We start from the raw sequence: 25,217 nt of genomic DNA, 5'->3' as shown, positions 1-25,217 counted from the left end.
CCCAACCCAGGCCGTAGTATGAAGCACTGGCAATTGTGCCTCACTCCACACGCCCTTTAGCTCTCGCTGGCCATCCTGCCTAGCAATCGTTCGGCCAAGATGGCCGAGCGCAATGCCAATTTGAAGCTTCAACTGCGCCATCTTCGTGATCCTCAATCAAGTCCATCTGTTTTTCCGCTCCTTGTTCTCTCTCAATCTTGTTCATGACTGACCGCACCAAAAAGCGCCATCTCCATCCCCTCCTTCACCAAAACGTCCGTGAATGTCTTCTTCTCTTCCTCATCGTCGGTGTCCATCGCGTCGGCACCTTCATCGTCAGTGACACCACGCTTCATTCCTGGTCGATCCACATCCACGCCGTCGACGCTGTACTCGATTGGCCTCAGCGACTTGAGCTTCTTGCGCCTCACAGCTTGTTTGCGCTGCTTAGCAGCAGATAAGGGTGCGCTCGCAGCAGCAGGAACGGTGAGAATGTCCAATGGAGACACTCCGACTTCAGCGCTGGAGTCGAGATACGCGCGAGGGGCGTTGATCGGCAACTGCTTCCCAGGTGCGCGACGTGGAGGCGGAGCAGACATGCGAGCTATACCGTTGCGCTGGCGGTTGTCTTGAAGATGACCACGATTCTGCTTGACTGGAGCCGCGCGTGCGATGCTTCTCCTTACTCCGCCAGTACGATTGGCTTTCTCGGTAGTGTAGGTGCTGCGCGTGACCCATTCGTTCAGTCGGTCGACCGTGGCGCCGGCCTTCATCTGCTTCTCGACCCGAGCCTTGATATTTTTGGCCTGTTGCTCGCTACCGCACCATGTCGTGGGTCCGTGGCCGGCTTCGGTGCAGGTGGGACAGAAGAAGTCCTTGATGGCTTTGATGTCGCTCGCGTTGAGGGAGAGACAGGGCGCGTGGTACCAGGTCTGGCACGGTCCATCGCAGGAAATCATCAGACCGGACGATGGAGTGCGGCAGACGCAGTGCGGAATGCTGAGGTCTTCTTCGATGGCTTCTTCGAGTTTGATGTCGTTGTCTGGAACGAAGACGCTGCCTTCATCGGAGGAGGCGGAATTGCTTTCGTGATCGAAGGGGAGGCGGCCCTGAGATGCGCTGTCGGAGTCTTCATTCATGAAGAGAGCGCCTTGTTTCGCCATCCTGTCGGGTGGATGGGGTTGGAGTACGTGACAAGAAGAGCTTGCAGTGGGAAGGGTGCGTTCTTAAGGGAAGAAGGGAGCTTGAGAAGATGAGTCGCCGTCTGGTGGGGCACAAACAAAATCTCTGCTGAGAGTGAATTGAGACGGCGACGTCTTAACGGCACGTCCCGTCTTTGCAGGTCGATTGCGCGACTAAAGGACAGACATATGAGAGAGACTGTAGGATTTCGACGAGAGAGTGGAACACACTTACACATGCTCATCAAGACAGCACGGCATCAGAAGTACTGCAGCGAGAGGTCCCGGGACCAGTAACGAGACGATCTGACAAGGTCCAGGCCAAGGCACAGATACGCTTCATGAAGAAGATCTGCCATCTTTCCTGTACATCTCATCAGCATATGCGGCCAAATTGCATGTATGTCTTGTCAGGTCGTCCTGTCGTACTTACCTGTGCTCGCCTGAGGTGTCCTGGACATTGTCACGGCAGGCAACGATTGACATGTCACGCATTGAACATGGCGAAGATGAGAACGCCTGTGCGGATCCGAGACGTAAACATCCAGAGCCCATACATATTCCCGGAAACTTCTGTCTGAGCGATCCTGATTCTTGCCTACTGGTAGCGATGTGTCTTCGTCAAGCCGTAGGCCCACGAATTGAGGCAGAATAAATATGGCTATGTGGAGGGCAAGTTTCGATGGACGATGGAATAGTATTCAACGATCGTGTGAAGATAGAAGGTGTATGAAAAGAGGTGAGGTTGACGGAGGAAAGGAGGATCTCTGGCGATGGTGGAGATGGAGCTGCCGCCACACCCGAGCGATGGGGCCAAGTTGCTATTCTGAGGTCCCGTACGCGGATCTCGCGAACCTCGATATTATTGCCTTCAACACATCGACATTTGAACGGATAACGAGCTCTCAATAGGCGCATGCACCTCAGAACGAGCCTCCGACCACCCGACACCGCCGCGAAACGAACTACACCCATCTCACTCTCCCGACACGAATCCGCATTGACACGCGATCCCACCTCACCCGCACGACCCATGGCCCCTAGAAGATGAGAAGGACTTCTGACATACTCTGCCCACCAATGAGACATTATCCATGAGCTGGAACCTGCTCGAACGCTTAATCGAGTCTGAGCACTTCAACAGAGACCCATCGTTTACGGTAGCATACCTCGCGTAAGGAACACCCTGGTCTGAGCACTCTGAGCACTCTCAGCTGCCTCGAAAGTCGCTGACCATGTGCTCTTGATCACAGTCGGTACGCTCAGCATGTCGGTATCCACTATGTCCTCTGTTCGAAGCTGCGAGGCTTTAGCTACGAGGAGATCGAGTTCTTCCTCCCGCAGCTATGCCACCTGGTCATTTCGATCGACAACGAGTCCATGGCGCTGGAGGAGTTTCTAATAGACTTGTGTGAAGAGTCGGTCAACGGAGCATTGCTGGTAAGTGGAAGCACGAGAGGATATTGCAACCAAAGGAGCTGCTGTTGACGGTGTACAGACATTCTGGTTGTTTCAAACCTACCTCCACGACTTAGCGAGCCAACCGACTTCAAATGCTTTCCAGACGTGTCGACGGATATACAACAAGGTGCAGAGGATCGTGTTTGGAAGTGGAGAGGCCTTGCGAAGAGAAAGGATAAAAGAGAACGTGCTACCGGTCACACTTTTGGCGAGTCTGGTGCTGGGAGGAGTGGGACTGCCCTTGTTACCACAAATTGGAGGACCGCTCGCGGTTGCGCAGGCAAGAAAGCCACGTCCAATTGAGGATGTCATATCAGAAGGTGGGACGGCGGGACAAAAGCTTGTGCGAAGCGCTACAGTGACGGGAAGCCCTGCGGCGAAGAGAAGGCCTCGACCATCCCCTGGCGACCCGGAAGCTGCACCGCGACGGCGGCCTAGGAGGCCTGCAGACGTGCTTCTCGATGGCGAGGTGACTGGTACCTCGTCTGTACCCGGCTCTCCCCTGGTCGACTCGCGAAGGGTCTCTGCGCATCGCCAATCGCTGGCTGGAACTAGAAATCTGGAAGGTTTCACGAGCTCAAGCTCTCTCCCGGAGCAGCGAACTCGAACTGTAAGCGCTCATTCATTGAGTTTACCAGCTTTACCCGGAGTGCCGAGAAGACTCGCGGGCGAGGCTGTCAAGCGCGTAGCGACTCCTGTATCAGCGAGCACCATGTCACGAAGTCACAAGATTCGGATGCTGCGACAAAATTATTTCCGCAGCGAGTCTGATTTTCTCCTCGCTTTGGAGGGCATATCTTCTCGCTTGGTCGCTGTCCCAAAGGCTGCACGACTGAGTGCGCTCCGTGCAGAACTCGGCTTGATCGCCCAGGACTTACCAGCAGAGGTCGACATACCCTTGATTTGCCCTGCAACGCTTGTAGATGGCTCGGCGAGTAGAAGTCGGCATCACAGGATTGTTAGGTTGAACCCGGCGGAGGCGACGAGCCTGAATAGCGCGCAAAAGGTGCCTTATTTGCTCATGTTGGAGGTGCTGAGAGAAGACTTCGACTTCGACCCAGACAGTCGGCAGAATCAGGATCTACTCGCCAAGCTTGTCTCGGAAAAGAACAAGCCCAAACGGAGATTGTTCGACACCACGGATGCAGCCAGAGAAGCTGCAATGCGATCACCGCAAGAGGAAGCCCAAGTGGACAGCGTTCTGGAACCTGCTAACGGTGACTTGGCCAGTCCGCAGCTACTACAAGATTTCGACTTCGCTGCGAAGTCTGATCCAGACAGCCCGCAGGCCCGTTCTAGCCACCTCGGCGGGAGGGAAACTTCGCGGCTGTCCAGCGCAGTGAGTACAGTGTCTTTGACAGCAAGCTTACCAACACCTCGGGACTCAGAAGGGAACCAAACACAACCAAGCAGCGGTGGCCGATCGCCATATCTGAAGCCTCAAAACCCCAATCAAGCGGACGTATCAGCATTGGCCGACCACATGCGTACAGCTTCGCAAATGCTCGCGCAGCTTGAGCTGAGTGCTGCGAAGCGACCTAAAGCAGAGGTCGCTTCCATTCGGGCGAAGATTATCGCCAGCATGCAGTCTCTGGAGGAGCAGAGTTTTCTCAATGATGAAACAGTGCAAGGACCGAGCTTCGAATCGATCATGGCCAAAGCAGGCACTGCCCCAGCTGAGCCAGAAGATCTCGGTGAAGGCATAGACGGCATCGCCGATCCAGGACTGACCTCGAGCAAGGGAGCTGCGCGAATGGAGAACGATGCCATGACAGCAGGAATTCAACGCAAAGGCGACCGCGATGACCCCTCAGCGGCCACGTTTGGAGAGGCCTGGGAACAGAAGAAAGAACGCATCCGCCGCTCTTCTCCTTACGGCTGGGCCAAGACCTGGGACCTCGTCTCGGTCATTGTCAAAACAGGCGACGACCTCCGACAAGAAGCCTTCGCCTGTCAAGTCATCGCAATCTGCTCGAAGATCTTTGCCGAGCACCACGTCGATGTGTGGGTCAAGAACATGCGTATGCTTGTGACTGGCGAGACATCCGGTCTCATCGAGACCATCACCAACGCTGTGTCCCTTCACTCCCTCAAACGCTCCCTCACCCTCGCTTCCATCGCCGCGGGCACCAATCCGAAGAAACGCATCGCCACGCTGCAAGATCACTACACGAAAACCTTTGGCGCTCAAGACTCGACAACCTATGCTAATGCGATGGATTGTTTCGTACGCTCTCTTGCAGCGTACAGCATCATCAGCTATGTTCTCCAGCTGAAAGACCGCCACAACGGCAACATCCTCATCGACTCCGATGGTCATGTTATCCACATTGACTTTGGCTTCATGCTGTCCAACTCTCCGGGCAACATGGGATTCGAAGCGGCGCCGTTCAAGTTGACCGCCGAATACGTCGAACTCCTCGGTGGGCCAGAGGGCGAAGCATTTCTCGAATTCAAAGAGTTGATGAAGGATGCGTTTCAAGCTCTGCGCAGGGAGGCGGAGAGGATCGTCACGTTGGTAGAGCTAATGGGCAGGGAGAGTAAGATGCCTTGTTATGGTGGTGGGTTGGTGAGCGTCGTCGCGGCGTTGAGGGCGAGGTTCGTCCTGGAGAAAAGTAAAGAGGAGGCGAGGGAATGGGTCGAGGATCTGGTGGCGAAAAGTGTGGGAAGTTATTACACGCGGCTCTACGATACGTTTCAGTATCGGACGCAGGGGATCTATTGATGAGGACGATGATGAGGTTTTGGATTGGCAAAGCGAGGCGTGGCATGGATGGCATCGGGCAGCGAGGTCCCATTTAGAGGTGTTGATCAGGTCGGGATGAAAAGTCAATGACAGCGAGCTTGGTTGCAATGATCGGTATAGGAGAGAAAAGTTACCTTATGTACGATTTATTGCGACTGAATACCTTACATGAATGGCCATCGTCATGATAGCATCAGTCCCGGAAGCAACCTCAAGCTGAGTCAAGAGCGTTCCTGTACCAGATCTGACTTCACTTCGTTTCTGCCTCTCTCCCACCGCGAGTGACCTTACATATTCCTTCTCGCCATACTCCATCGTATGTACACAACAGCATGGTATCCGACACAGCAGTATAGTCTTGCCCGTACGGTAAGAGCCGTGTGAGGCGCGGCACAGGTGACGAGTCCCGCAGATGGATCCTGGCCTGCACCGCCCACGTTCCTGGCAAGTTTACAAGTTTGTTCCACACCGACCCCACTCCCTCCAGCTTCTTCTGTTCACGACATCATCTATTCCTTGTCTTGTTTGCTTGAGCATTGTATGCGAACTTCCTCGTCCTCACCAGACAGCATTGGAGCAGACCGGAGAGGCATTGGCTCCAAACTCATCCTCCCAGCTATACGCTCCTCAGCCTCAATCAATTGCTCTCCCTAACAACCGCCAACATGAACTCCATTAAGCGCATGGGCGGAAAGATGATGAAGCGGTCCGACGATCAGCAAGATGTCGGCGCTGTCATTAGCGAGTTCAAGTCGACGGAGAACATGCTCGACCGCGTGAGCAATGCTCCTCTCGAATTTGCTTCACAACTCAGCTAACGATACCTCCCTACAGCTTGCCCGCGACCTCAAAACCTGGCGCGAAAGCTGGGAAGACATCCTTAAATACCAATCAGACGCCGCCGAAGCATTTGTGACCCTCTACAAACCCATCCCAATTCCTGCCGACGTGGACCTCCCACAACACTACACTCCCGTTGAGACACCTCAATCCACCCTCCAACGTACCGTTGGACTCCACAAAGCCCACGCCGATTCGAAGACCGACTTGCAGCAGGAGATCGCGCAGATTCAGTCAAAGCTCATTCGACCGGTGGAGGAAGCGAAGATAGCACTTCGAGGATTACAACGCACCCTGAAACATCGGGAGAATATGAAGCTGGATTACGAACGATACCTGAGCCGTGCGGAACACGCGAGGAAGAAGGAGGCCAAGACGGTCAAAGATCAGACGAACTTGGCTAAGTGCGAGGGAGACTTGGTGCAGGCGAAGATTGATTATCAGACTGCGGACGAGCAGGTCAAACAGACGTTCCCGCCAGTGACGGATGCGGTGCTGGCGTTGATGCCGTATCTTCTGGCGGGTCAGGTCATGCTGCAGACGACGCTGGTTGGGCAGCTGTATACCGTTCTGGACGCTTACTGCAAGAGAGAGGGACTGCCTAGTCCGGCGCCGAGTGATGCGGAGATCATATCAAGGTGGGATGCGGAATACACGGGCTTCAGGAAGGAGGTTGAGAGTGGGTTGAAAGTCCTGGCGGGCGGAAAAGCGGTGCATATGAGCATGACATTGCCAGTGCAGGACAGCAGTACGGTGACAGGTTTGGGAATCAGGAACAAAGCCCGCTCAGGCGTATCGGGTCTGCCAGGCCTCAACAAAACGAAGAGCGAGCAGCCTCTAGCCCATCGTCCAGCGGCCGCTTCCTCCCATTCTCCCGCTCGAGACGAAGAAGAAGAACTTGCTCCTCCCAAACCTCCACGTCCAGGCCAGGCTCAAGACATCATGGCTAGCAAGCCCCGCCTGCACTCCGTCAACAGCGCCGCCTCTTTCGACCGCGACCGGAAGCCCTCCCCCGGATCAACGGGTAGTATTCACAACCAACTCAACCAAGTCTACGGCAACCCGCCTCCATACTCCACCACCGCCGGCGGCGCCTCTTCCCCCTCAATCTACCACACTCCCGTCGCCGGCCTCTCCCCCCCCGCATCCCACACCTCCCGCAACGACTACTTCGACCGCAAAGTCTCCCAATCCTCCCTCACCCGCACAACCAGCAATCAAGCTCAAGCCACCACTCCCAACGGCACAGTCTGGGGCGTCGCAGCCGCCGCAGCAGCCGCAGCGAAGAAGAAACCTCCACCGCCCATTCCCGCGAAGCGGCTCGCGTCGACGGGTGCGACGTTTGTGACGGCGCTGTATGATTTCGCGGGGCAGAGTGATGGGGATCTGGCGTTTCGGGAGGGTGATCGGATTCGAGTGGTGAGGAGGACGGAGAGTACGGATGATTGGTGGGAGGGCGAGTGTGAGGGGAGGAAAGGGCAGTTTCCGGCAAATTATGTGCAGATGTAGATACAGCTCGGGAAAGTCAGTCACGTCTGGGTCTGGCTTTCATTCTCTACGAGGTGGTGGCTCTTGTTCACACGTTCGGCTGTTATTCACAAGTGAGATGTGCTTGCGAAGTCGACTTATCCTACAACCGGATATCTTCTCCCATCACATCCATCCGCAAACCTCTTATATCTGCAACACATCACTCACCATCCAACTACCTCGGCTTCTGCCACTTCCCCTGCTTCATCTCCGCCATCAAACTATCCTGCTGACTCGGCAACGGCGCACGCTTCCTCACTCCACCACCACCGCCCGCTGCACCATTCGCCATTCCAGGCATAGGAGGCATGCCCGGCGGCATGGGCGGGAATCCCGGCGGCGGCACAAACCCAGCTGGCATGGGCGGCATACCAGCCGGCATGGGCGGAAAGCCAGGCGGCATACCTGGAGGCATACCGGGCATTCCACCGCCTTGTTGCTGTTGCTGTTGAAACGCCTGTGCGGCTTGGCGGAGAGTCTCCATGTCCATGCCTGGAGGGAGGTTGGCGGGCATAGGGAGAGGGATATTGGATGGGAACTGGTTGGGGTTAAGGACTTCCGCGACTTGGCTGGGTGGAGCAGAAGTCGCGAGACCTGGAAGACCGGAGCCGAAACCACCTGCCAGACCGGGGAGGAAGTTCGGTCGACCAGCGGGGTTCTGATCTTCGAGACCATCGGCGTCGTCGTCGGCTTCTTCTTCCTCTCGAGCGCGCAGCTCGTCTTTCCTGCCCCAGGTTCCTTTGGCTTCGGCGGCGGCTTGCCCGATGTGCCATTTATCGTTTGCGATGGTGTGGGAGTCACCGGGTCGCGGACGGGTCCAGAATCTAGTGGCGCGGTCATTGGAGCCGGAAGCGAGGATGTGGCCCATTGGGTGCCAGTCCATGGTCCAGATGTTGTATTCGTGAGCGTGTTGGATTTTGTGGGCGGGGTAGATGGTTTGTGCGGGAGCATCGGCGGGGTTGGGAGCGTCGTAGGGAGGGATCGTGAGAGGTGTGCCGGGAGGTGGATGTTGTTCGTCGAGGAGGTAGTGGTAGAGAGCGCCATCGGCGCCACCCGTGGAGAGGAGGTTTGAGTGGAAGGGATGCCAGACGAGGGAGTTGACTTCTTTCTCATTGCCGCGGAGGAGGAAGACGTCGCGCATCATGTGGAGGTCGAAGATTCGTACGGTCTGGTCGCGAGCGCAGGATGCGAGGAGAGTGCCTCTGCTGGGCTCGAATTTGGTCATGTTGACGGTGTTCTTGTGGCCGTGGAGTGTTGTGAGACATCTGCCAGAGCGTGGGTCCCACAGCTTGACTTGATGATCTTTTGAACCGGATACAATCAGGCCTTTCGAAGGATGCCAGTCAACGCATTTTGCGTCCCACTGATGGCCGGTCAATTGGGAGTCCTGCATTCCTGTGGCAAAATCCCAGATCTTCAAAGAGGCATCGTCTGAGGCTGTGACGAATTTTGCGTCATTCGGTGAGAAGCATAACCCGCGCACAGCATCTCCATGCGCCTGAATGTCGTTCACCGGGTTGAAGTTGGGCTGGAAGTACTTCACGACACCGTTATGATCGGATGAGATGATCCATTCGCCACTGTGCGCATATTGGATAGCTCGAATCGCCGATGCATGATGACTATTGATAGTCTCGAAATTGAATCCAGTTCCATTCCAGAGAGTGAAATGACCTTCCGCGTCTCCGCAAAGTAATCGACGACCTTCCGGTGTCCATCTTACCACGTTGACGGGTTGTCTGAGTTTGTTGAAGGATGAATGAAGATGCTTGGCCGGGATCGTGTCGACAGCTCTGGTCCTTCGAGCAGCTGGAGGTAAGATGTTCGCTACATAGCTCGGGCAGTCTCTCTCGGCTTCAAATCCTCGTGTGCCTCTGCCTTTCGCCTTGCGATCGTGTAGAAAGTGTACATATGTTGTCCCGATATCTGTGGCATTGCCTGTGTTTCGTCCATTATCAGCACATTTCTTGAACACGCAGACAAAACGCTTGACCAGCATTGGCACAGAACAGCTTGATCTGCGATGTGCCCGGTCCGGGGAGGCTTGCTGCGGGCTTCACTCACGTCTACTTGGCTTCCCGCGCGGTCGCCCTTGATCGAAGTCACGACCTTGATCTCGAGAGTCCATCTCACCAACTCCAGCCAAAGGGCTTCGCGCAAGGCAATACGCGGAGCGCGCGCTCCTCACTCGCTGCTTGGAGCTCTAAAGTCCCAATTTAGTGCTTTCAGGTGACGTGCATGCGCTTGAACTGGGCGCTGTAGTTGTTTTAGATGGCTGCTTCAAGATTCTGTCAAGGCTTGGTCGATTTGTTTGATGTTGTTCGCGCGCCCAAAAAGCTGTCAGGAGATGGAGTCCGGGTTGTGCCAAAAGTCGGCACCTCCGACTCGAGACTTCTGGCCGCAGATGATCCTTGAGAATAACTCTCCCGTCAGTTCTCAGGTTCACGTCTACGAGTTACCACCATCGATCCGACATTTCCGCTCTACTTTACGAGGCCACAAGGCTCTGACCATAGACGTGTTTCCAGTCTGATCTGGAAAACGTGGACAGATGCAATTCCAACCATTACAACTGCATGCCCGCCTCCTACTTCAAGAAGCTACCATTCGTCTTCGCCAAAATCTCATCATAATATGGCTGAAACGCAAGCCAGCCTTTCGAAGGCAATCCAACCTGTGCAAAGCTGTCGGCAGCTTCTTTGTCGTTGATGAACGTCTTCTTGTGGCCGCTCCCTTGCGCCGCTGCGTCGACGAGCAGCTGTGCATGACAGGTCTTGTCCAAGCTCAGGAACCAGAAAGCAGCGGCATCGATGGTCTCGCCGACCTGGAAGGCATCAGTATATGGATGAGACAACTCAAAGGGAGGGACTTACGGTGACCAGTCCATGATTCTGGAGGATAATCGCTTTGCCGGTACCAAGGTGAGAAGCGATCCTCTTTCCTTCTTCGCGGTCGAGGACAACACCTCCGAATTGTGGGTATACGGCGTGGTCCTTGTAGAACCTCAAGCTGTCTTGAGTGATCATATCTAGTTCTCGACCGAAGACAGAGAACGCCTTGCCATATACGCTGTGAGCGTGGCCTGCAAGAGTGTTAGTACAGTCAAAGGCGACAAGACTGGATCGGTACTGACATGCTGCGTGAACATCCGGTCGAGCTTTGTGGATCTCTGAGTGGATGGCGAACGCTGCAGCGTTGATCGGCTCGTTCCCTTCGACCACGGCGCCGTCCTCGTCCACGAGAATCAGGTCTGAAACCTTGATTTGGGAGAAGTGCATCGACAGTGGATTCAGCCCTGCGAATTGAGGTTTGATCAGCAAGCGACCATGAATCTCTGAAATCGACTCAGTCATACAAAAGTGGTCTGTAAGAATCGGATCTCGCACACTGATATGGCCTGCAACGCCCTCATCGAAGCCTATCGCCCTTGTTAGCCGCCAAACTCAGCCGCGACACGATTACAACTAACCTCGCTCAGCGAATACGCGGAACGCAGCGGCAAGATGCTGTTTCCTGTACAATCTCTCCTCTTCCAATGTATCGAACTTAGGATATGCACGAACTTTCAACGACCTCCCGTCCTTTGTCTTTCCAAGCGCGCCAACAGAGGCGTTGCCTTTCGATTCTGAGGAGGTAACGGGTGCCTTCTCTTGTGACGGAACAACGATTGCGGATGGTGCCATGACTGTGATTGACGAATATTGAATCGAGTCCGGGCTGTATAATCGATGGAGATGCTCACCTGAAGTCAGGCATATCTCACGCACATATTCGGCCGACCTCGGTGGCGAACGACATGCCCCGCACTGTTGCTGATCAGATGCTGTTGAACTTTTATCCGCTAGATATTGCTGCGCAAGCTTCGATCACTGAAGGTTGTCTCTGTCTGGTATTCTCCGATTCTGGCAATGCCTTGTGATAAGCTGCTTTTGGGCCTCTCGGACTTTCCGACAACGATGCCATGTGTAATGCTAGTACCGCTATCCTGACAGTTTCCGCCGTCTGATCGCCGGTCCCTCGTCTCCTGCTGCAACCTCTCCTCTGTCCGAATCAAGTCTGCCACGACGGCGTCTCGTTCGTTATTTCGTCCAGTAATATGTTGCCTTGCCGGGCCAGTATAGGTCCGAATGTATGCCTTTGCCAGAAATGCGAAGATCATCCTTGAGCATGCGAATCTTATATTGGACTCCTTCCCACTGGGCCGCTCGGCCAGTATACTTGAACGGGCCCACGACGTCAACGAAGTCACTGAAGAAGTCGTTCGTTTCGACGAAGTCGTCCAGTGAATAGTATGTGGGACTCGTCTGGAATTGTAGCTCCCCGTATGATTCGAAGAAGGTGCGGAACGAATTCTGCGCAATCTGGCTGCATGAGAACTCCTCGAGCTTACTGTGATGGTGTCGAAGGTGGTCCAAGTTTTCTGAGTACCCAACGCTTCCAACGATGTCCAAATTGTTCAGAGAGATCGAGCGAAGTCCGTTGTGGTTGTCCAAAAAGAGGAGGAGATCCGCGCCTCGACACCGAACGAAGTCGAGATTGAATATCTCCAAGTCGACAAAGATCGCTTTCTCAGCGATGTGATGGAACACAACGGCGGTCTCCTCCCAGTCATTGCCGAAAGCAAGCCGGAGCTCACGCAATTGCGAGCAAGTCGATAAAAAGGTCGCGGCGCTGTCCATCCATTTCTTGGGATCTGTGGTAAGGTCAATGCTATGGTCAGCCTGGCATGGCAGATGGTTTCTGATGCAGTACTCACTTCGATAGCGCTCGCCATCCTTCGTACGCAATAAGAGCTCGAGGACTCGCAACTCAGAGAAGCAGGCCAGGGAACGTTGAGGCATGCGGAGAGTTTGCAAAGAAACACCACGATTGGAACATGGCTCATACCACGGGATCGCGAACTTCTGCAGCTTCGCGCCTGCAGAAGGCAAGCATCCACTGATGACAGAGAATGCATCATTGGGCGAAAAGTCAAGGCGCCGTCGTTGTTTGCGATTATCTCCTTCGCAGTTACCGGTGATCTCTTGCAGGTTTGGCAGAAGTGGTAATGAAGTCGCCAACAAGATGGCAATAGTTCCTGATCTATGACCAGTCAGTAGTCGAAAGATCCACGCAGTAGCTGCCACCCTGCAAGTCTATCGAGGCGGAATGAAATCACCCACCTCTCAATGAACTCTCTGTCGTCTTGCTCGTGATTTGCACGCCGAATGAAAGCCCGAGCATCTCGACGCTCGCGGCTCGTCAGTTCTGCCGAAACGCTGTCCCTCTCGGCGGCCGAGACTTCTTCCTTGGACATCCCATCATACTGTGACAGCCTGATAGAACGGACTTTATCGGCCATCAGGGGACATTGCGAGATTTTTCCCAGTCGGTTCAAGCCCCGGGGGTCGACCTGCAGGAACAGGCGTCCAAATGCAGCTTTGAGGTAAGCGTCATGCGTTTTTTCGTAGACGGCTCTGCACGTCAGACGCAAGTCGCGAAGTTTGTATGGCCAAGAATTGTATCCGTCGTACATCAATTGTGTGGCGATGAGAGCGATAAGTTCGGTTGGAAGGCCTGCGAGACCTGAGGTGTTCTTCGGCTTTCTGGACGGACAGATAGCCGCGACATGACCTGAAATGAGTGAGCCAGTTAGTGAAGTGATCGCAGACATGGTGAGCTCTGCATGGCTTACGCCACGTTTCACTCACCCTTCTTCTGGCACCGAAAGCAGCGCCCTTTGGTATGTGGCATGGCTGCTGGCTGCTGTGGTGTGGTGGTACCACGTCCTTGTCAAGATGTGGATGGCCTCCTAGCAGAATGTAGGTGTTTTTTGTTCCGCACAGTGCTTTCCTCGGGAAGTGCATGACGGGCGTGAGGGAAGCTGCCACCTCAGTAGGAGAGCGGAACCTACCTTGGGGCGTGTCCACCGCGAGATCTACGGACTGCTACAGAAGTCGAATACATGCACGAGTTGAAGATGATTTCATTGCTTTTCAGGGCGTGCCATGCTGTGTACGACGTGCGTGTTTTACAAAACGGTGTTTCAACCCACCTCATTGGATCCCCGGCTGACCGCTATGACTAAGCATTAGTGGCCTTAGGCAGAAACTTGGAATACTCTCACCTCACCCGTCTTGCCATCGTGCAACGACGTTTACCAGAAACCACGTCACGGATCGACTACATTGTGCATCAATGTTAGCACGCACATTGCAGCATATCATCTGCCTGTTTAGGTTCTGCCAGTAGACTGTCCAAGACGTCTGACTTCCGTTGATCCCGAACAATCAACGTCTTCACCCGACGATCATCACAATCAATCCATCATGAGGTAACGCGACCAACCCTCCCATCTCGTACATCAATTTAACAGTCCTCTTCACAGCAACCGCTTCCTCGCCTACATAGTCTACCCAAAACCCCTTACGACATCCCAACCACCCTTTCCCTCCCTCTACTGGCCCTTTCCCGTCAATGGCCCACAATTCGTCTACCTCTACGACTCCGAACCGATGTGGCGCTTCACCCTCTACTGGACGCTGATTTGCGTGGGAGGCGTGCATCTCGTGGCAGCGCTGTATGCTCTGGCTATCCAGCGGCGGAATTGGAAGTTAGTTGGTGGGGTTGTGTTGCCGCTTTATGTGGTTATTGGAGCGATCGAGGCGCTTATTGCGGGCAATGTGGTGGGCGGATTGTGAGTGTTCTATGAGAGGTGTTCTGGGAGAGCGACGCTGACGTTTGCTGATCACTGTAGGCTGAGTGCCATCTATGTGGCTGGCTACTTCCGCATGTCGACCTGGATTCCGCTGACGTGGGGTATCACGAATGCGCTGGTCCTGATCACTTCTTCCTTCGCGATTCAAGGAGGTCTCTGAAAGCTTTGGTTCATGTCCCGTGGTCATTGGGACACCACAAAACTTTACATACATCCCCTGCGGCAGCCTCCATCTGTTCGTGAACGGGTGGACCACACGTTCCGGTACAGACCCATACTCCGCCGGTAATTCGAAGCATCGAGACCTACGCATGGCGGTCCACGGAAGCTTCGTTTCATGTCGCGATGGCGCCTCAGGCCCAGATCCCTATCGCGGACCTACAATCGATCGCCTTCCGGAGTGCTCCCGCTATTTGCAGCGCATCTGCTGGTCGGAAGACGATCGTCATCGTCCGTGGAACCGGTGCCTGCAGCAGGCAGAAACGAATCCACGGACATTCTTCTCTTCAGCACGCCGTGCTTCTCTCGCGCGAGCTGGACAGTCGAGGCTTGCGACAGAAACGGCTCCATGCCACCGCGGGACAGATCCGCGATCGAGGTGCTGCTCTAATATTCGAGAGCAACTGTGCAACGTGCTCGAGCATCGAATTAACAAGGTGCGAAGAGGAGGACGAACCGCTCTGGGGACCTCAAAATAGGAATATGATACATGTGCACTGAAGTCAAACGGCTGTCGTCAACTCATGATCGAAACCTCACGGCGAGATTTCCACTATTGCCAGTCCACCTCCGAAGAACACCCTGCAAAAAACATTACCTATCCCTCAATCTCTACAACGTCACGCCAGGCCTCTCCAACCGCCTCCTCGCCGTACCAATACCATCATCACCACCCTCCTGGTTCTCGCCCAACCACGGCTTCTTCGCCTCGCCAAGGACGCCCTCAGTACCATAGTACACGAAATGCCCGACCATAATCAACACAAACGCAATCGGATACAAATAGTGGATGGTGTACCCAAACACCTGCGTTCCGACCACGACACCCCAGAAGTTACCCGTCAACAATCCAATGTTGAAGAACGCCGCCGAAGCCATGCGCAAAACCACCGGCACGGCCGAGTAGAACCACGTCAACAGCAGAGTGTAGCCGGTCATGTATCCGCCCACCTTGGCATTCCAGGTCGCAGCACGGAAAGCTGCTCGATCGAAGATGCCGGCTTGCACGCCGATGATGAACATTCCCCACCACGCGAGCTGGCCGATGACTTCGTACAGCGGCTTCTTGCTGACCAGGAACTCCTGGAGGACATTGCTCAGTCCATAGCAGGTCGCACCCAGCAGTGCGAACAAGTCACCCTTGACCGCGTCCACCGCCTTCCCGCCGTTCGAACCGGTGATGTGATCCGAAGCGACCAGGAGACCCAGTCCACCGCAGCAGATCAGGATACCGATGTACTGGAAAACGTGGTACCGGACCTTGAGGAAGATGAGCGAAATGACGACCACGACCGCAATCGCCCAGAAATTGATCAGCTGCGCAGAGAGAATGGTCGTGTATCGATACGCCAGCACGGTGAAATAATTCCCCTCGACGTCAAAGAAGGCGAGGATGAAGTACCGCCATCCATCGGTGTAGAGAAGTCGCAGCCACTTTTTGAAACCGTACTTGTAAATCGTCCAGGAGGTGTAGATCAAGTTGAGAAGGACGTAGTTGAACAGCGACTGGAAGGCTGGAATGGAGGTTCCTTGCATGGAGAGGAGGGTCGAGAGGGTGTTGGTTCCGGTGATGGTCACGGCGAGAGCTTGACTGAGGAGTAGCACGAGCCAGAATTGACGGTTTTTGAGGTACCCGAAGCGGCCTTTGGAGGCGTCCATGGCGGCGGCGGTGGTGACGATGGGAGGTTGGCCGCTGTCGGAGCCGACCATTTCGACCGCGCCGTGGGTGTCGTATCCACGGGAGGAGGATGCATCGGGAGAGCTGTTTGCGGTGCCTTTCGGGTGGACGATCACTCTCTCGGTAGCGGCTTGCTGCTCGATGTCGGCGTTTGGGTCGAGAGGACCGTACCGCTCGTCGCCTTGGGTTTTTGACATGTTGGCGGTAGAAATGCTTGGATAACAGGGTTCCTGATGCTGATCCTGGTCGGGAAGAGTATGGCGGTGCCAGAGAGCAGAATTGAAAGTGGGAGTTTTCCAACACACCGCAAGCGCAAAGACTCCCAAAGTCGCTCACGTGTCAATCCCTCGTAGCCCAACGAACGGTATATGTTGTCGAAAATGGAACAAGACGAAGAAGAAAATGGTAGTTGTAGGGCTAAGCAGGGTCCTCTTTCTAGCTTGTGAACAATTTTCGGTGGCGGCCGATCTCAACCCCACCATTGCTGACCCACGTGCGGCTAGAACTTTTGGCGCATTGTTGGGGCGAGACCTTTCGCTTCGTGCTGCATCGCTTGGTCTGGAACTTTTGGTATCGAAGACATCGCTGGAGGTGGACGTTGATGTATCCTGGCGCTCCATCGCGGACGGCTCAGTGAGTGGAGGCGGTGGGAAGCGGCGAGTTCATTATGGGTGGTTGGCGACAGCGAGGTCACCCTGTACCTTGATGCTCTTGGCTAGCATCATGGTCATGCCAGCGCTCACCAGACGGCTGTCAGCTTGGTCAATGGTCATTGACATAAAACTTTTCCCCTTCTCTGTCCCCCCGTTTCCTTCCCAATTTCCAATTCGTCCAAACGTCGGTCGACATGCCTTCCAGGTTATCTCGAATTTTTGAAAGCTCTGGGACATACGCGGATAAAGAAAGCGATACTCTTGCAAGGAACGGGAGTCGGAAGTGAAGTAACGCACAGTCATGTCGTCGTTGTTCCTACAAGGTATGCCAGGATAATCTACCACGTGCGAGACAAGGGTGTCTACCGAAACGCCTTTCCCTTCTTGAGTCCTCCTTCCTCTCCACGCTCATCTCAATCTCAACCTCACTTCCTCTCAACCTCCTTCACCCTCAGAGAAGCAATGCAAACATATCAAGAGCCGTCACATACCACCCAACCCCAATCGCTAAATCCAAATCCTCCCAAGAGACAAAAGAAAAACTGCGTCTGATCACGACGACATCATAAAGACAGTCCATCCATTCCCGAATCCCATCTACTTCTTCTTCCCAAACAGCCTCCTCTTCTTCTCCGGCTCCGCTACGACGACTGGCTTCTCTGCCTCCTGGTTGACCTCCGCCATCATCGGTCCCTCCACCGTCTTGGACTCTTCAGCCTTGATCTCCTCCTCACCATCCTCAACCGCCACCTTTCCCCGATGCGTGAAGTAACTTCTCGGCCTCCCTGTCCTGCTGCTCCTCAAACTGCTCGGTCTCGAGTGCGCACCATACACACTCAATCCTCCCGTCGGGATCGCCGGAGCAGGGTACATTGTTGCCCAATCCGTGCTGGCGACCTCGCTTGCCTCGGAAATAGGTGTTGGCGGAGCGGTCGCTGAAATGGAAGAGGCGTAGCCGTGGAGCGAGGGTGGGCGGGCAGCGCTTCGGGGTGGGATTGCGGGTGTGTTGGGTTGATGGGAGAGGCCGCGCAGAGCATGAATCTTGGGGTTGTTGAACGCTGATGGCGCAGGATTGTGGTTTATCGGGAGATGACTGCCTGGCACGAAGGCTGGTGCCGAGGCGAGCTTTCGCTGGATGGGGAGTCCGTCCCCGGTGGGAATCTCGCCCTTGTAGGAGAACATGCCTCCGCCTGCGGCCATGTTGCCGGTATGCCTCGGTGCGACGTTGTTCTCTGGCACGGGCGACATCATGCGGCCGATGGGAGGGAGAACGGGAGCCGCGGTGTACCTGGAGCTAAACGGGTTGCGTTCGCGCTCGACGCTTCGTCGATCTTGTGTTGGCCTGGATACGGGAGTCGCGCTGAACATGGTCGTAAAGTCAGGTAATGTGCTCTCGCCGCCATTGCTCGTGCTGGGACGCAGCGGAACCTGAGGCTTCGCTACTACAGAAGAAGGTCCGAGGGAACTGCGAGCAGAACGGATGGAATTCTGGCTGCGAGGAGCGGCGGCAGGTGTCGTCATTATGTAGGGAATGGTTGCGAACTCAGAGATCTGGGAGGATTCGGTTTGTTCCGAGCCTCGACGCTGGCCGGTACATAGAGCAGCGGCGGAGACTGAGGAGAAGGTAGAAAAGGTCGAGGCCTGGGACGGTATGCGTCGGAGACTAGGGTTCGGTCGTGGTGGTGCGAGTCGCGGCTCTTCGAATTCGCGGTTGGCCGGGTGCGCATTCGTTGGAGACGTTCGCCGGTTCAGGGATTGTAGGCTCGGTGTCTGCTCCCGCTTGGGCAGCTTTCCGGCTCGCTTTGCTGACATCGGAACTTCGAAGACAGAGTCTTGTGCGGAGATTGGGCTGGCGTTGACCGCTTCCTCATGTGTGTTGGTAGCCTCCGCCGCTTTCTCTTCGGGCTTCTGCTCTTCCTCGGACGCTGCGCCTACCGGCTTGACGGTTCCGACAACCTTTCCTCGATCGTCCAGAACTTGTCCATTGTCGTCGACTCTCTGCCGCACGCAGTCCAGGATATCGCCCGACACTAGCTCGCCGATCACTTCTCCCTCCTCGTCCAGCACCTTGCCTTTTTTGTTCACCTTGTATCCTTGCAAGACAGAAAGCGGAGTTGACGACGGTGCGAGGATCGGGTTTTCGACTTCCTTCCTCGGAGAGGCAATAATCGGCGATAGTGATGGGACGTATCGAGGGAGAGCAGTCATGTCGGCTGAGTGCGCCTGTGGTTGGGTATGAGGTTCGAAATCCAGCTCGTTGGGGAGAGGTGCCGAGCTGGTACCCCGTTCGCTCTTCGGCTGCTCATTGCACTCAGACAACTCCATCGGAAAATCGTCGACATACTCCTCTTCCTTAGGTAATGGAGAATCGTCTTTGATGTCTCCATCGGTGTAGACGGAAGACGACAATGACGAGTTGGAGTCTACCGAAAGGCCTGCTCCAGCGCTCGACACCATACCAAGGTCATCGTCACTCGCCTTGTGCGAAGGAGTGCGAGAGTCGTAGCCGGAATCGGAGGCCGAGTGATGGGTGGCATAACTCTTCCCGCGAGAAGCTTTGGGTAGTCGGACGTCAGGCATGAGCAGATAGTCCTCAACGGAGGACTCGGGCGTTGGCAACGAAATGTGCACGTTGGATTGAGGAAGGGCTGTAGCCGCATTGGCAGTCCGCCATTGCGCTAGGACGTCTTCGAAGCTTGGTCGAATTGGAGATGCGAGCGGAGAGGCGGGTATTGTGGGCACGGTGAGAGTGTCGTGACTTTCCTCGACCGGGGTCTCGGGTGTGTTGTAAATGAGAGCGTGTCGTCGTTGCTCGTTGCGCTTCCTCATGCGAGCGAGAATCTCCTCTCGACCTTCCTCCTTCGCTGGTCCTTGATCCGAGGCCTTGAGACCGGCAAGTCGAGGAACGAACTTGGGCGTTGTGGTCTGGGGCTGTGGCTCAACTGTCGATGCCGTTACCAACGGCTGGTCTGCCGACTTCTTTTGCTTGCGAAAGTTGAATATCGCCATGTTGGAGAGTGATCCTAGTTGCGGGTTCTCTCGGTATGTGTTTCCTGCCTTGAGCGGCAATGCGACGAGAAAGGACACAAAACAGCAAGCTCAAGCAACTTTGAGAGAGATAAACAGCAAAATCAAGCTCGGTTGAGCTGCAAGGGACGGCAAGCTACTTGTTCAATGGTGGAGGATGACAAAAAGACAAGAAGAGCTCCAAACGAGAACCAACGTGCACCTCCGTCACGTCCAGCAAAACAGCTTCCTTTTCCCTCGACGATCGGGATTTTGGCTGCCGCTCGATGAGTCCAGGTCCCGAGATTAGCGTTGTCGTAATGGTATGAACTCAAAAAGTGGTAGTCCAAAAATGAGGTGTGGCAGTCGGCACGAGCGCGGCCGTAGCGTCTCTTGGTCGAGCTTTCACAAGAAGAAAGCACAAAGCAAATCTCGTCGCTGCAGAAGCAGAATGGGATACATCTGCTCGGAAGAATGGGGCGGGAGCCTTATGCCAACAGCATCCACCATGTCGTTGCTTTTTACCTGCAAAGCCCGATGACCGCGTGAGGTGTATAACAAGGTCATGGTCGGTGGGCAGCTGTAAGTCATGCCCGCACGGCTCGAATCAAGGCAAGCCACGTTCTTCATTTTTCCTGGCCTCGCCCTACACACTATAGCAAGTCCTTGGGTGCAGCTTCTGGGCAAAGAGCTTTCCTCTCCCACGATTCGATTTTCTGAGACAGGGATTCCCACGATTCGGCAGAATCTGAGACATCGCCGACGCCAGCGACTCGGTGAATGGCAGAATTGCCAACTCGACGACACCGCCTCGTCGGCAGGCTTTTTCCCTGAACCGCGTTTTCGCCTCATCCCACGCTGCGTTTTGCGAGGGACTGAGACATGCCACAAGTAACAAGACGGCTTCATCATGCTGATGTATATGTCTTTCGTGCTGTGCTTCAGAAAAGTGTCGTGCATGCATCCAGAAAACGCCATACACTTTCTCTTTCCGGCACGACCTATCGTCCTCCTGCCTATTTGGGATCTCATCGCCAATAGTTGAATAGCCAATACCCTCGGTCCGCGCCCGCGAGGCGGCCGTCAGACGGGCCACTCCACTGCAGAAGATTCATGCAGATCAGTGACGGTGTCCACAAAGGTGCGGGATATATTCCACCGACTCCCACTGACGACCGACTCTCAAATCAAGCAGAGTGCGAGTTCCAGACTCTTGGTTTTCGTCGCGATCGAAGCGATGGCTTTTGTCGTGGCGAAGAATGTCTTACATTGCCGCGAGGGGTCTCGGTGGTAGCGGCCGCGGTACTGGTAGTTCCCAAGCCCAAGGGACCGGCGGATAAATGTCCGTCCCACAGTTGCGATCAAATTATGGCTGGACAGCGTACCAAACTTGATCTGACAGGGCAAGTCTGGACTGCACGCCTCGATCCTTCGCCGAGAACCACATCTCGATGATGAGTTTGTTGGCAGACACGGGCGACCGCGTGGCAGAGGTCGCTGTTGTGATGAATGACTTGGTGTTTACTTCTGCCTTGGTCAAGATGCCAGCTGTGATGCGGTGTACTGACTTGTGGCACTATCGAAAAGTGCTGCTTTTTTTGCGGTGTACAAAGTCTATCTCCTCCGCTATAGCCATCTTGTGTGAGGTTCCTGCATGGCTCGGCAGTAGGCATAAGTCTCCGACCCACTACGGCAAGGCGGCATCTGATATGTGGGCCAGCTCTTGTTTCAATTTGTTTCTGATCCTCTGGCCCTGCCGTTAGCTTGGCTCCTCCACTTGCCATTGCTCGATTTGTCGGTTTTTTTTCATTGCATTCGCGTACATGTGGATCTATTTGCTTCGTGCATGGGCGCCACGTTGGTTTCTAGAGCCATGCGTTGGGAGATCGATTGGCTACTGGTCGTCGTCGTCGCCGTGAAGCTAGGTATTGTACTTGATTGTCTCACTTCCCAGAGCCTTATTCCATATCTGACCTGGAGACCCGTTTGCATCGCCATCAGAAACCGAAACGATAGACTGACGTCTAGAGCTATGTGTCGGGACATCGGTTGGCTGTTGCTCTTCTTCATTGTCATGAAGCTAGGAATTGTACTCGAGTGTCTCACTGCTAGGTCTGTATACCACGGTCTTCGCAGAGCGGTCTGCCTCGCCATCCCAAAGCGAACCAGCAGTGAGTCGACGCGCAAGACGGGACGACTGCTGTATCGATGTCTAGAACAATGCTGCCCAAGAACGATTGGCTCTTGACCTTCTTCCTCGCCATGAAGCTAGATGCTGTACTCACTTGTCTCACTCGAAGCTCATATGTCGTTCCAAATGCGCGGCTCCAGCTTCCGTGCCAGAGGAGCTTCTCCATGAATGTATAGAACACTGCTTACTTCGATCACTCGGTTGTCAACCTTCTTAACCGCCGTGAAGCTAAGTCTTGTACTCACTTGTCTGACTGCTAGATGTCCCTCCATATCAAGAGGAAAACCAGCTCGATGCCTAGATCAGTGCCTTTTCGAGCCGATTGGCTGTTAGCCTTCTTCGTCGCTGGAAAGCTAGATACTGTACTCAATTGTCTCACTCGAGCACCGGAATCCATATCATAAGAAGCAAGATCAGACTGCATCGCGAAGAACTAGTGCGCCAGCGATGGGATGCCGCTCTTCTTGTGGTCCAGTTGTCTGAATAAGAGGTGTCTAGCCCGCAAGGCCAGAAATCGCCCCTGCGCCGCTCGATGTGCACTCCTCGCCGCAAATGTATCGAGTGCACTGTTGTCTCGTCTTGTTTCTATATCGTCTTGCTCCCGAACACAACAGCTGTCGTCGAAGGTGAGACCGCTGTAGGGCTGGCCATTTCATTCAACGCCCTTGTCTCATATCTCCACGTTCGGAGTCCGGCCCATCGCCAACGTTGCGCCAGCCAAGAAAAAGACATCCAACCGTTGTGAACGCCCAACGACAATCCATAACGGCGCAGAACATGCTTCATCCTACGCTCTGCATAGTTGTCCGTTGTCCTGTTGCAGCCAGCCATCACTGCCCACACAAGTCGGGCAATAGAACACACCCTCCGGATCAAGCAACCTCTTGATGCTCTCCAGCCGGGCATAGTGCGTGCCATAGAAGTTGATCTTGTAATCCGGATCCAGCTTATTGGCCTCATTCATATATGAGCCCTGAGAGATGTCAGCGTCATACATCCTCCTCTCTCCTGTCAATGACCATTTCACTCACCGTATCCGGCGCCAACTTCCTCAAAGCACCTTCCTTGACCAATAACACATCATCCTGAATACTCTTCACATCCGCGGGGGCGGTATCCAGCTTCCACTGCCTTGACACGATATGATTGATCACCATCTCTCGCCACGCAGGGGTCACGCTTGACACACTTTCCGCCCTTCCATCCGCTGCAATCCGACCGTACGGAGCACCGAAGATTTCATTCACATTAATCGTCGCCTGCTCCGGTGTGCCCGCTAAAATGTCCAACGTCTCTCGCAAAGCAGTGCGGTTGCGACATAGAGCTTTCTCGTCCAGAAACCGGCCTGATTCCGAGCCAACTCCGCCAGCAGGTGGCTCGATGCCGGAGAAGGCACGGTAGTAAGCCGCGTAGGAGGGTAGCTCGGTGTAGGCGACTGAAACTGTGAGCGAAGTGCCATTATAGGCTTGCAATTTCTCCAGCGTGGGTGCGAATGCAGCCGTGCTGGCGGACAATGATCGATTGAATGTCGCCATGGTGTGACTGTATCCGATCGTGGTGTTGGGAAAGGGGAGGACGCCTGCTGTCGACCATTGCCCGTAGCCTGACCAGCCGGCTTGGGTGACGTATGGGAAGGCCTGGTAGAGATCGGTGAGAGCGGTCATGAATGTATCGAGGTCGCTCGAGTTCCGCGGGGCAAAGTAGAGCGTCTGCGCGACGGCGGTGACGATCGGCCAGGCTTTGATGGTGGTTTCGACGACGATGCCGTATGTTCCTGGTCCGCCGCCACGGATCGCGAAGAAGAGATCCGGGCTTTCACGAGGAGATGCTGTGACCAAGGAGCCATTTGCGAGGACAACTCGGGCTTGAAGCACTTCTAACAGAACAGGTCAGCGGTCCCTCGCGAGATGCAAGAAGGGGTTATACACTCACGGTCAGCTCCCAGTCCAAAATCATGTACGGGCGGTCCATGCCCACCACCCTGCATCCAGCCGCCCAGACATCCGACCGACGGCGTGCCGCCTCCTACGACCACCACTCCTCTCTTCTCCGCTTCAGCATACACCTCCCGCCAAACATAGCCTCCTCCGATTGTCACGGCCGCCCCGGTCCATTCACTACCCTTCTGACGGAAGCTATCATGGAACGTAATGCCGGTTCGCAGATACCGGATCCAGATCTGAAGACTGCCAAACCCGACACTTCGATCGAGGAGGTCATGGCCCGTGTTCCGGACTACAAGACGGAGATTGTATTTTCTCGCGAAATCAATGCCGGCGGAGACGTGGGACCCATCAGTGGCGTTGACCGTGTAAAATGGGGCACTTCCAATGTCGCAATGGCTCGTGCTGACATTGACGACTGGGCAGGCATCCTCGTTCGAAGCGCTATAGCCGATGGGAAATTGCTGCAGAAAATCGTTGTTGGTGTAGTTTGCGGTTATGGAGGCACATTCGGTGGAGTCAGCGGCAGGACCTGGATAGCACGACACAGCGACGGGGTGGTTGAGGACAAGTTGCCCTGAGATGGTCGTATTGAGATCATTCCATAATTCGTTCGAAGGCCAGCATGGAAGAGATGGGACCTGGGCAGGATATTAGTCTCGGTGCTCCAATCGGATGTCTGCTACATGAGGCATTGCCCTCGACTGACGCATCGACATCTCGAGCTCCCAGCTCCATCAGCGGCGCCCAGAGCGCGTTCCAAAAGCAGGGCAGCTAGAAGAGTGACTGAGAGGATCATGTCGCTGTTGGAGTGCGAGGAAAGACGATGGCCTCAAATGGGTGCTGCGTCTACAAATAAGAAGGACTCCAACAACGCTCGTCATCCGTCAGTGCGAGGCTGTTCGTGGGTTGTACAAAGCCATCGGCCCACATGAACCTCTAGGATCACCGCCACAAATCTTACAGGGAGGAATGTCGCAGAAAGCGGGCAGCTTTAATGATACCTCCGTGCTCCCGCACAAACTGCACGCTCCAAGCCACTTAGGATTACTTCGTCCGGTGCAACTCCAGCGGCAGCGTGGAGCTACATTGC

General features: G+C 54.9%; 10 protein-coding genes across 10 annotated transcripts; 4 read left to right on the top strand and 6 right to left on the bottom strand.

Moving 5' to 3' along the window:
- Window positions 1-1,266: 1,266 nt before the first annotated feature.
- On the top strand, window positions 1,267-1,859 carry MYCGRDRAFT_80173 (uncharacterized protein; the record flags this gene model as incomplete). Its single annotated transcript, XM_003854177.1, has 3 exons — window positions 1,267-1,334; window positions 1,396-1,524; window positions 1,594-1,859. One exon carries the CDS (start codon window positions 1,645-1,647, stop codon window positions 1,813-1,815), a length of 171 nt encoding a protein of 56 aa, XP_003854225.1.
- Window positions 1,860-2,051: 192 nt separating this feature from the next.
- On the top strand, window positions 2,052-5,346 carry MYCGRDRAFT_99715 (uncharacterized protein; the record flags this gene model as incomplete). The annotated part of the gene is made up of 4 exons (XM_003854178.1): window positions 2,052-2,334; window positions 2,414-2,600; window positions 2,659-3,097; window positions 3,188-5,346. 4 exons carry the CDS (start codon window positions 2,255-2,257, stop codon window positions 5,344-5,346), a joined length of 2,865 nt encoding a protein of 954 aa, XP_003854226.1.
- Window positions 5,347-6,032: 686 nt separating this feature from the next.
- Window positions 6,033-7,740, top strand: MYCGRDRAFT_70391 (uncharacterized protein; the record flags this gene model as incomplete). The annotated part of the gene is made up of 3 exons (XM_003854179.1): window positions 6,033-6,143; window positions 6,202-7,054; window positions 7,259-7,740. 3 exons carry the CDS (start codon window positions 6,033-6,035, stop codon window positions 7,714-7,716), a joined length of 1,422 nt encoding a protein of 473 aa, XP_003854227.1.
- Window positions 7,741-7,878: 138 nt separating this feature from the next.
- MYCGRDRAFT_57284 (uncharacterized protein) lies at window positions 7,879-10,028 on the bottom strand (the record flags this gene model as incomplete). The annotated part of the gene is made up of 2 exons (XM_003854015.1): window positions 7,879-9,675; window positions 9,802-10,028. 2 exons carry the CDS (start codon window positions 9,863-9,865, stop codon window positions 7,913-7,915), a joined length of 1,827 nt encoding a protein of 608 aa, XP_003854063.1.
- Window positions 10,029-10,324: 296 nt separating this feature from the next.
- On the bottom strand, window positions 10,325-11,420 carry MYCGRDRAFT_39385 (uncharacterized protein; the record flags this gene model as incomplete). Its single annotated transcript, XM_003854014.1, has 5 exons — window positions 10,325-10,561; window positions 10,611-10,819; window positions 10,871-11,032; window positions 11,093-11,155; window positions 11,207-11,420. The coding sequence occupies 5 exons, from the start codon at window positions 11,418-11,420 to the stop codon at window positions 10,325-10,327; spliced, it is 885 nt and encodes a 294-aa protein (XP_003854062.1).
- Window positions 11,421-11,816: 396 nt separating this feature from the next.
- On the bottom strand, window positions 11,817-13,636 carry MYCGRDRAFT_108836 (uncharacterized protein; the record flags this gene model as incomplete). Its single annotated transcript, XM_003854013.1, has 5 exons — window positions 11,817-12,430; window positions 12,494-12,655; window positions 12,752-12,819; window positions 12,900-13,350; window positions 13,428-13,636. 5 exons carry the CDS (start codon window positions 13,468-13,470, stop codon window positions 11,817-11,819), a joined length of 1,338 nt encoding a protein of 445 aa, XP_003854061.1.
- Window positions 13,637-13,910: 274 nt separating this feature from the next.
- Window positions 13,911-14,646, top strand: MYCGRDRAFT_70384 (uncharacterized protein; the record flags this gene model as incomplete). The annotated part of the gene is made up of 3 exons (XM_003854180.1): window positions 13,911-14,050; window positions 14,105-14,413; window positions 14,474-14,646. The coding sequence occupies 3 exons, from the start codon at window positions 14,046-14,048 to the stop codon at window positions 14,592-14,594; spliced, it is 435 nt and encodes a 144-aa protein (XP_003854228.1).
- Window positions 14,647-15,265: 619 nt separating this feature from the next.
- On the bottom strand, window positions 15,266-16,312 carry MYCGRDRAFT_39275 (uncharacterized protein; the record flags this gene model as incomplete). Its single annotated transcript, XM_003854012.1, has 1 exon — window positions 15,266-16,312. One exon carries the CDS (start codon window positions 16,310-16,312, stop codon window positions 15,266-15,268), a length of 1,047 nt encoding a protein of 348 aa, XP_003854060.1.
- A 1,269-nt stretch (window positions 16,313-17,581) lies between these two features.
- Window positions 17,582-19,993, bottom strand: MYCGRDRAFT_92070 (uncharacterized protein; the record flags this gene model as incomplete). Its single annotated transcript, XM_003854011.1, has 1 exon — window positions 17,582-19,993. One exon carries the CDS (start codon window positions 19,991-19,993, stop codon window positions 17,582-17,584), a length of 2,412 nt encoding a protein of 803 aa, XP_003854059.1.
- Window positions 19,994-22,968: 2,975 nt separating this feature from the next.
- On the bottom strand, window positions 22,969-24,923 carry MYCGRDRAFT_92069 (uncharacterized protein; the record flags this gene model as incomplete). Its single annotated transcript, XM_003854010.1, has 4 exons — window positions 22,969-23,154; window positions 23,213-24,057; window positions 24,114-24,765; window positions 24,834-24,923. 4 exons carry the CDS (start codon window positions 24,921-24,923, stop codon window positions 22,969-22,971), a joined length of 1,773 nt encoding a protein of 590 aa, XP_003854058.1.
- Window positions 24,924-25,217: the final 294 nt, after the last annotated feature.

The sequence above is a fragment of the Zymoseptoria tritici genome, chromosome 3 (genome assembly GCF_000219625.1).
Source record: "Zymoseptoria tritici IPO323 chromosome 3, whole genome shotgun sequence".
NCBI lineage: Eukaryota > Fungi > Ascomycota > Dothideomycetes > Mycosphaerellales > Mycosphaerellaceae > Zymoseptoria > Zymoseptoria tritici.
Note: the sequence above shows the minus strand (reverse complement) of the source record. Positions and strands in the feature narration are given on the sequence as shown.